A 10,539-nucleotide genomic window follows, 5' to 3' on the forward strand; every position below is an offset into this window, starting at 1 on the left:
TACCAGTGCACATGCTCATAATCACGTCGCAAATAGTCAATGCTTTCGACGTGAACGTAATTTACGCTAAGCCCTATTCGCGAATGACTTACGTAAACGACGTAAAATTCAACGCTGTCCCGACATCAATACTTAACATTGGCTATGCCTCATATAGCAGGAGTAACGTTATGCCGGAAAAAGCCTTACGTAAACTATGTAAAAAAATCCGCCGGGCGCACGTACGTTTCTGAATCTGCGTATCCAGCTCATTTGCATATTCTACTCTGAAATCGACGGAAGCGCCACCTAGAGGCCAGCGTAAATATGCAACAAAGATACGACGGCGTAGGAGACTTGCGCCGCTCGTATCTTAGCCTAATTTAAGCGTATCTGGTTTCCAGAACACGCTTAAATTTACGACGGCGTAGATTCAGAGTTACGACGGCGTATCTGATACGCCGGCGTAACTCTCTATGAATCTAGCCCTATGTATTCTGAATAAGGCAGAAGAAAGTTTGAGTGTAGATTAAATGTAGTGTAGTATAATGGCCTCTGATATCGTTTTTTTGTTTGTTTGTTTTGTTTTATTTATGCATTTTCCCATAAACCTAGGACAGGCATTTATAAATATGTATGCCATTTAATAAATGGGCAATCACTGCTGTGTGCATTTTAATAATTCATACTTTAAATAGAGTTTACGGTAATGCCCTGATGAAAAACTTGTATGGCTTTAAGTGTTCCACTTCACAAAAATAATGAGAACAAAAACCATCTACCTGACTGGAATCCCGAATGACTCTTTGTTTGATTATTGAGGCTTATCCAATACAGCTCTGTCAAGACAGTGTGTTCTTCTGAAAAGTAGCCTAGGCTTATCTCTCATTTGGGAAGCATTACCTTCCGATGTGTTAAGCTATATTGATGAGCTTGAAAATCTAACATTGCAATTAATTGACAAGTTTAGACTTCTTAAAATGTGAAATTTGAAAATGCCCTATTCTCTGTTGAAAACATAAAAACAGGAGGGTGCACTAGCCTTGTGTATTATCCCAAAATTTATTGATAAAAAAACAGTAAAATACTACTCACAAACATGTGGTGAATAAAAGCCTGTAGAAGCCACTGAATTGTGGCAATCAGTCCTGGAACTGACTGTTTCAAGAGAGCAGAGGGGAAGACCTCAGAACCATTGATGGCTAAGTGAACCAGCAGTGGTTCTGAGGTCTTCCCCTCTGCTCTCTGGAGACGGTTGGTTTTAGGACCGATTGCCACAATTCAGTGGCTTCTACAGGCTTTTTATTCATCACATGTTTGTGAGTAGTATTTTACATTTTTTTTATCAATAAATTATTTTGGGATAATGCACAAGGCTGGTACGCCCTCTTCTTATTTTATTTTTTTATTTTTTTTTATGTTGTATAAACCTTTGGGAAGGATTGGAATACCTGTTTGGGTTTTACTGCTGTCGGGGGCTCCGTTACAGAAGAACTTTTTTCCCCCAGACAGGAAGTGAAGGAAACTCTCCAACATTAACACAAACAGTATTAATGATTAAGTTCACCTTCAGGAACATGTTCCCGCTTCTGCAGCTGCTCTGTGTGACAGCAGTACTGGGAACAGTTCCTTTGCTGAGGTTGGCTTGTAGTTCTCAGTGAACTACCAATGTTCTGTTGTGGTAGTTAATTGATTCTTCCTGTCAGTGTGAAGCTGCCTGCCTGTACAATGTACAGGCAGACGGCTTACACTGATGGTCTGCAGGAGGCCTGCATGGTGCTGGTGCAATGTTTTAGGCTCCAAAAAAAAGTAAATGCACATATATTTTATTTTTATTTATTTTTTTAACAGCAAAAAAATGTGCATTTATTTTTTGAAGGTGAACTTATCCTTTAACCCCATAAACATACATTTGATATCTTATATTGGCAGCTTGCCAATTTTAAGATGTGGTGGTTGCATTTGTGTGTTTTTTATTTGACAGAGGAGCTTACAAATTTAAGTAAAACATTTATCCTAAATGGAAAAACGTTTTGTAGTAATTGCCTAAAAAGTGTTTGGCTTTTAGGAATTCAGCTTTAACTACTTCCCCTCCTAGGACGTACCTGTATGTCCAAGAGGACAAGTGATTATACCAGGATCATGGCTGCAGCAAATGCGAATATTATTATTTATTATTCAGGATTTATAAAGTGCCAACAGTTTACACAGCGCTTTATAACATGTGGGCAGGACAGTACAGTTACAATACAAATCAATACAGGAGGAATCGGAGGGCCCTGCTCGTTGAAGGTTACAATCTAGAAGGGAGGGTCAAGTGGAACAAAAGGTTATAGCTGTGTGGGATGAGGTGATGGAGAAAATGAAAATACAGTTGTTAGGGGTGTGTAGGATAGATTGGGGTAAGGTGTTCCATAGGATTGGAGAGGCTCTAGAGAAGACCTGGAGGCGAGCATGGGAGGAGGTGACAAACATTTTTAATACAATGGGCAATATAACACGATCCTGTATTCTTCACATGTCATTACTGTGCATTAGGAGGAAAAGTGCAGGCAACAACCACATGTACAGAAATAAATGTATGGTAACCTTCATACTCATTGCTCAGATTTCTCTAATATTGATGGCAATAATACCAGTCCATATTATTTGCTTTGCTAATTCAAATTTAGTATTGAATTACTCACCCCTGTTAGTAATTGTTTGCACGTTATTTTTTCTTTCTTGCTTTTGTATATAAAGCCTAATCTTTTTGCCTAATAACAGATTACATCCGAACATTCACATGGGACAAGAAACTTGAAATGGTTGTCAAATCTACTGGCATCCTGGGTGGCCAAGGTTAGTTGATAACTTTTCTAGATTTCTGCTTTGTAGCATTTAGCATCAATTACATAAAAATGCATTGCATCAATTACATAAAAATGCCTTGCATCATGACTTGGCAATATCATCTCTGTTATATTCCGAGGCTCTGCTCGATTTTCCCGATGGCAGCTAAGATGAAGGCATTTAACTACAGCTGTAAGGAAGCTAATGAGTAGTGTAAAAACCTACAAAGTGTAGGTGGGAATGTTCTATTATTCCAGGTAATTGTAGGTTAGTGGCATTATTCTGTATGCAGTATATTTTTGTTTGCTTTTAAGTAGCTGGAAATATGTATAAATAAGCTTAGTGTGAATATGTAGCTTTGCTAAGCACTACTTGACAGCTTATTAGGCCTCTGTCAGATCGCACTCTGGATAGTAAAACGCACTACACAATGTAGATTAGACATATAATTGGCAGACCTTCTGAGTGCCTGCATAGTAAACTGTGGTCGTATATGACCTCTTGCAAACTTTCTAGTGTTTCTAAACCCACAGCAGTAAAATCGGTGTGTACTGTATATGCAGTAAAGCATCCTTGTTATATTCACTGTGGAACCGGTTATTACTGTGCATTGTGTAAAAAGGCTGTGTGATCCGGTCTTCTGATCCTCCCCTTGTTCCACTGTCCCCAATCCATCTCCTAAAGATTAGGGGAAGGGTGCATGCGATTTGGCACAGGGCCAGTTGGAAACACAGACAATCTCCTGCGCTCGATCACTTAGTGGTACAAACAGAGTCTTCCGTTGGAATAGGGAATGACCAAAAATCTTGCTGCCCTTCTTAGAATGGGTATTCTTGAGACTGAAATGTAAAAAAGGAAAAGGGCGCACCGACCTTGCGCATTACCGATGACAGGGTTTAATTATAAAAATGTACAAAGATCAAGGCTACTCACAAAACTCCGTCAACCGGAATAGATACCTCCTTGAAGGCCTTCCACTGGAACCAGACAGCCGGAGAGTCCAGACGACATATAATACGGCTTGCGCGTTACGAGGGCAAGCCCTCTTCTTCAGGGCCAATCGGCACTGTCCAGACAGAGGGTCAGGGATCATGCAGCCTCACAGGACAGTCAGAAAATAATGAAAACTCCTCCTACAAGCTCTAACCAGTGCTCAGCCAGACACTGATAGAGATCACAAGACTGCTCTATACTGCTGATGAGAAAATATATTTAACTGTTTATATTTACTAAAATAATTGCATTTCCATGTTCTGTGTGCTGTAGGTGACCAGATATAGTAAATGCAGGGTCATGGGTTTAGTAACACTTTAAGGGCCAATTTACATCTATGCTTTGCACCAACAGCCATATTACCACAGCACACATTACATGATGCATTCCAATACCATTCATTTTGAATGGCACCCCAACACACTAAGGCAGTGCACAGAAAAAATCGAGACATGCCTTATATTTCATGTATCACAAGAGGTTGCACAATCTTAATACTTGAATTAAAATAGTTAACATTTGTTTACATTTTCAAATGATACTTTTTGCTTTTATATTTGAGGGCAGGTTGCAAAAATGGCTGTGAACATTTCCTACAGACCAAAGTCCAGAAACTAATAAAAACTGCTGGTCTGGAAATTCAGATAAGTTAAGCTATACTATAGAGTATTATAAGTACTTGTATAAGTACTATAATATATATCAGATTAAGTTCTAGCAATCATTCTATCATCTACAGGGTCTCTATTAGAATTACAATTGTGCAATACTGTTAAAATCAAATAAGTTATCAAAGAATGATTACAATCATTGTTTTGGGTCAGTTTTGTGTTATCTTATTTATTTAAGTGTATAGGTTTTTAGACTATTTGTGTGTTTTTACTATGTTCATCAATTATTTGCTTAAAACACTTAATGTTTTTGGCGCACTATGGGTTTATCAGTCAGGCAGGCTGCCTCTTCTAGAAACCTCAGAAGGAAGGGAAGACTGACTATTCTGAACCATTCATTTGTGTGTGTATATTTCAACTTGAGCTAACGAGCTCTGTAAACAAAGAGCTGTTTACAGTAGTGGAGATCTTGGAAAACGTGGAAATGCACCTAAAGCAAGGCTTCAATAGAAAATGTATACCTACATGATTTTAACCAAACTTTTTTTTATTTTATTTTTAGTCTTGACCATAATAAGCTAAAAAAGATTAATACACCATGTAACGTTAACCTCTGCGCTCATTAACGTCGGCAGAATGGCACGGCTGGGCACATCCACGTACCTGTACGTGGCCCTTTAAGCCCAGCTGTGGGGTCGCGCGCGCGACCCGAAGAGCCGTGACCGCGGGACCAGCAGACCCGATCGCCGCTGGAGTCCCGCGATCGGTCCCCGGAGCTGAAGAATGGGGAGAGCTGTGTGTAAACTCAGCTTCCCCGTTCTTCACTGTGGCGCCGTCATTGATCGTGTGTTCCCTTTTATAGGGGAACACAATCGATGACGTCACACCTACAGCCACACCCCCCTACAGTTAGAAACACAGATGAGGTCATACATAACCCCATCAGCGCCCCCTTGTGGTTAACTGCAATTGTCATTTTCACAGTAAACAATGTATTTTAAATGCATTTTTTGCTTTGAAAATGACAATGGTCCCAAAAATGTGTCAAAATGGTCTGAAGTGTCCGCCATAATGTCGCAGTCACGGAAAAAATCGCTGATCGCCGCCATTAGTAGTAAAACATTTTTTTTAATAAAAATGCAATGAAACTTACCCCTATTTTGTAAACGCTATTTGTGGGGAAAAAAGGACGCCAATTTTGTTTGGGAGCCACGTCGCACGACCGCGCAATTTTCAGTTAAAGCGACGCAGTGCCGAATCGCAAAAACTGGCCGGGTCCTTTAGCTGCCTAAAGGTCCGGGTCTTAAGTGGTTAAAGTGGATCTATACTCAAAAAGTGTTGATTTGCTTTCATACAGCAAATAAATAGAAATGGTTATTTTGCAGTACCCAGAAAATCTACCTATTTGCTTGAACTACTCAATAAAATATCAGTGGATCTCTGACACGTGATTGTGCCTAGGCACTACTGTAGCCAGTTGTAGATCTGCCTTGCGAGATCTAAGACTCTGCTGCCTCTGACTGCTAATCTTAAAAGATTTGGCGTTTTATATACTGTATATTTGGTGATGTTACTGCGGTGCTGCTTCCAGGAGAGAAATCTGTGCTTAAGGACTTGCAGTGAAAGGATTTCTCTGCTTGCGCATCACTCATACCGTGGTTATGTGCTTTCTGCTAGTCGCTGCTTTTGGAATATTTCCCATCCAGTCATTATATAATTGGTTATTGATGAGGCAACTTTGTTATAGGAAGCAAAGTACCGCTTCTAAAAAGATGGCAGCCACCACACAGACACATTGCAGAAAACGGTAAAGGCTCAGCAGTAGAAAGACCTCAAGGCAGTTCTGCTAAATAGTCCTTTGCCCTCTGCTTGCCTTTTCTGGCAAGCAGAGAGAGAGAAATGATTGCTGAATCCTCTTTCTAAGTAACTACCATAAACTCCAGGTCACACCAGTGTGACTTGTCATGTAATTTAATAGTTTCAAATCGCGTGACAAGTCGCACCCTATTGTCCACAATTGGAGTCGCAATGAATTTGAAAGTAGTTCTTGCATTACTTTTTGCAAGTTCAGGTGCGACTTATATAGACATCTGTGCATGTAGTCGCACAGATGCTTTCCAAGTCACACTTAAGTCGCACTGACATGCAGCTTAGAAATTGTGTGATTTTTCAAGTGAAGTTGCATGATTTCAAAGCAGAGTGACCAAAGGAAAAGCACCATAAGTTCTTGTTCACACCAGCAAGTCGCTAGTGTGTTGATCGGAATAGTGCAGATGTGCCTATCCCAGTGATTCACATGGTTTCTTAAAAAAAAAAAAAAATTGTTAAATGTCACAAGTACTGTTTCATTCCATTCTATTCACTACAGCGGCCTTGTGATGAAGGTTTGCTTTGAACAACACACTGTAAAAAGGAGATTCTTTTGTGCATCTGAGTTTACCCGCACATGCACATACAATGTATTTCTCAAACATGAAACATAGCAGTTAGGAGCCATACAAGTTAGATACTACTCCCTACTCACATGCAGTGCCTTGAAAAAGTATTCATACCTCTTGAAATCTCCACAATGCTTCATGTTACAACCAAAAACGTAAACATATTTTATGCGATGGACTAACACAAAGTGGCACATAATTGTCAAGTGGAAGGAAAATGTATTTTACAAATAAATATCTGATATACCGTACATTATCTCTATGTAAGAATGTAGCCACCCTCTCTTGCCCACTCCCGAGATGGACTAGGAACTATGGGATTTGTAGTGTGCATAGAGCATATTGAAGTTGGGTGGGGCGCGGGGTTCCAGGAGCTCACAGAGGATGTTAAAAAGAAGCAAAAAAACACAGTAAGTAACAGTGTAATGAAAGATAATTGTTTTTTAAAAGCTGCACACCCGTAGGTTTGTTACAAAATAAGAGGGGTGCTTTGCATAGTATTGATCTATACTGTTGTGGTTTTTGGCATAGTTGAATGAGAAAAGGTTTGCTTGACACAATTTTGCAGCAACTAGATTATAAAATAAGCCTTTTTGTGCTACTAGAAATGTTATAGTGAGCTTTTAATCCAAGAGCAAATTAATTTGTCACAAAATATGGACTTTATTATCCCATTTTTGCATTGTATTCATAAAGTAAAACCACAAAAGCGGGCATATTCAAATGTGTTTATCAATACAATATTGTTAAGCTGTAAAATGTGTTGTTATAATATTTTTTTAATTTATCTGTCTTCTTAATACGTAGGTAAGATGCCAACTGTAGTTTCTCCAGAGCTGTATCGCACTCGATTCTGTGAAGCGATGGATAAGTATTTTCTGATGGTACCTGACCACTGGACTGGTCTTGGAGGCAACTGCTAGAATTCAGAAGACTGGGAAATTAATCTTCACAGCACAAAACTTTGCTCAACATTCTCTACTTGGGTTTTATCTATATCTTTACAGCTTTTTAATTACACTTCTAGATTGTTGATGGAATGTTTAAAAACCTAATTTAACTGTTTGTACATAAAGAAAATTGTGACTTGTAAATCCAGGGATTGTATGTAAATGAGACCTATTTTAGCACGAGGACCATGAGTAAATGCTATTCTGTTTTAAGAGAACTTTTCTCGAAAAACAGAAAATGTCAATATGGTGACTGCTGTGCAGCCCGTATCTTCAGACTTTGTATAGTTTCAAGATAGTCTCATGTATAGTTCTCTGGGACATTTTTCAGCTGCCGGAGTTACTAGGGTGAAATTGTAAGCACCTAAATATCTGTTGATGACTTTACATCTCTTCATGTATTCATCTTTAGTACTAGTTTTGCTGTTCCAGGGCTTTATTGGAAAATCAATTTCTGTCTTTAAAGGTCCATTCATCATGCTTAGACTACAGTGCCAGGGTTATTTGCTGCCATAAATGTGACAAATTTTACATTTGTTCAGTTTTGATATTTATTGTTGCTTCTTGGAAGCTGATATAGATGGCATTCTGATATTGAATGACTTGATGAGCTTGAGAACAATAATTTCAATTATTAGAATTACAGATAGTTTCATGTTTTGTTGGCATTGCACTCATTCTTTCCGATAAAGGACTTTAACCAACATTTCCTACCTATTGGGGTTAAGCTGGGAAATGTTGTAAGTGCCTCTGCTCTAGTAGTGCTCTATTCTAAAGGCCTTAATACCTCCGATTAAAGAATTAGTATCATGTGTTTCTGCCTTCAGCAGAATGACTGACATACACAGGCATTGGAGCCAGAGGTGCATGACACAGGACCATTAGAATGACCAGTTGAGCACTTCAATATGTAGATATGGGTCTGACGTGGAACGTCCAGAATTATAAAGGAATCTTTATCTGTACACCTCCGAATGTTAAACTTTGCCAAGCTCAATGGATTAGTGAGGTTTTAAAGGTGCCTGTTGGTATACGAGTATGAAGGCTGCCCCCAGTGACTTTTTTCAGTGTGCGAACATCAGGGCTGTTATCTTTGCTTCAGTAATTTGAGAGGCACTGAATTTCCAAATGGCAAGTTACTGAACATTTCACAACACCTGACATGCAAAATGCTTGTTTGCGTCCAGTGGCTTACTGAGCAGTAAAGGGAAAGGATGAAAGTCCCAAGGGCATGCTTCTGCAAAAATAAAGCAACCATGACTCCTGTAATAAGACCAGATGCTAAATGTGTGCTGACAACAATGATTTTTTTCCTTTTTTTTTTTTCTTCTTTTTTTAAACAGGAATATTTGAGTTTAAGCTGTATACACTTACACGCACAGGCCCACAAATAATTCTCAAGCACACCAGCCCTTCTGGTAAATCCCACAGCTGTTATATTTCCATGCTAGGGCTAGAGATTCGCCAGATTTCATATTTAAGTTTTTGCTTAAATTCCATATTCTTTCATAATGGAGCATTTCCGTGAAGTTCTAAATACAGTAAACATGTAAATGAACCTTTCATCAGTAGTAGTTTTAAAAGTAGGTTGACTCTATCAAGAGTGCAAAAACCTTTATAATATGTGTTCCTTTTTATTTTGTTTTATATTGCCGTAGAACGTTTTTTATTTTAATTTTTTTATTGTTTTTTTTTTGTTTTGTTTTTTCAGAGAAGACATTTTGTAGTGTATAAGATCAAAATCTGTCTTGCTTTATTTGCACACGTGCATCTATATGATTGCGTATTGGACAGGATACTTCTGCAGTTATTAAAATAGTTTAATGACATGTTTTGTATTTTTATTTTATTATGTTATGAAAAAGGTAGGTCTTAATGTGCGTAGTTGCTTTAAAAGCTTAGAGGGTTTTTTAAAAAAAAGGATGACCAAAATGTATATGAAGAATCAGAGTAAATATCACACAGGGCATAAAGTAACAATACATGCAGTTAAATACATATGCAGAAAATAAGGTGGCATAAAAAAGGGTGCTCTATATTACGTACTGCTCTATATACTTACTGTGCTGTAAATTCATAGTTGCAGAGAACATTTCTAGCCATGCATAAGATCTTTAAAGTGATTGTAAAGGCAGAATGTTTTTAAACTTAATGCATTTTCTGCATTAGAATAAAAAACCTCCTGTGTGCAACAGCCCCCCTGAGCCCCATCTTGTTCCAGCAATGTTGTAGGAATGTCTCAGCTGCCCGGGACTCCCCTCATTGGCTGAGACGGCAGTACGGCGCCGTTGGCTCCCACTGCTGTCAATCTAAGTCAGTCAGCCAATGAGGAGCAAAAGGGGGTGTGACCGGGCCGTAGCTCTGTGCACTCGACAGGAGGTAGGGGCCAAAAGCACCAAAGAGGGACCAGAGAAGAAAAGGTTTAGGCAAGTATAACATGTTTTATTCTAACTGAAAAAAAAAATACTTTACAGTCACTTTAAAGATACGATAATGTTATATATAATAAAGGATTTAAAGATGTAGGCTTCAAGATGCACTATTTTCTTAAAAGTCTGGGCTTTTATGTTTAAAGCAGAAAGGACAGAGTTGTACCATTGGTTAAAGTCTTTGCTTTATCTGGGAAAATAAATCTGAGGCCTTTCAACCAGTCCTAACTCAATTTTGATGGTAGAGGCCAGGTGTCTGTTTGTAAACTGCAGCACCACTGTTTATATACTGTACTTTACAGTTCTT

General features: G+C 38.7%; 1 protein-coding gene across 2 annotated transcripts in view; it reads left to right on the plus strand.

The window, feature by feature from the left end:
* The window catches only part of LOC120943822 (1-phosphatidylinositol 3-phosphate 5-kinase-like), a 136,666-nt gene extending 127,037 nt beyond the window's left edge, over positions 1 to 9,629 (plus strand). For both annotated transcript variants that reach the window (XM_040357371.1, XM_040357372.1), the window contains 2 exons: positions 2,746 to 2,820; positions 7,661 to 9,629. In XM_040357371.1, the coding sequence (XP_040213305.1) occupies positions 2,746 to 2,820; positions 7,661 to 7,776 (191 nt within the window). In that variant the 3' untranslated portion in view covers positions 7,777 to 9,629. The remainder of the gene's footprint in view (positions 1 to 2,745; positions 2,821 to 7,660) is intronic.
* The last annotated feature ends 910 nt before the right edge of the window (positions 9,630 to 10,539 follow it).

Source organism: Rana temporaria, chromosome 6, assembly GCF_905171775.1.
Source record: "Rana temporaria chromosome 6, aRanTem1.1, whole genome shotgun sequence".
In the NCBI taxonomy this organism is placed as follows: domain Eukaryota; kingdom Metazoa; phylum Chordata; class Amphibia; order Anura; family Ranidae; genus Rana; species Rana temporaria.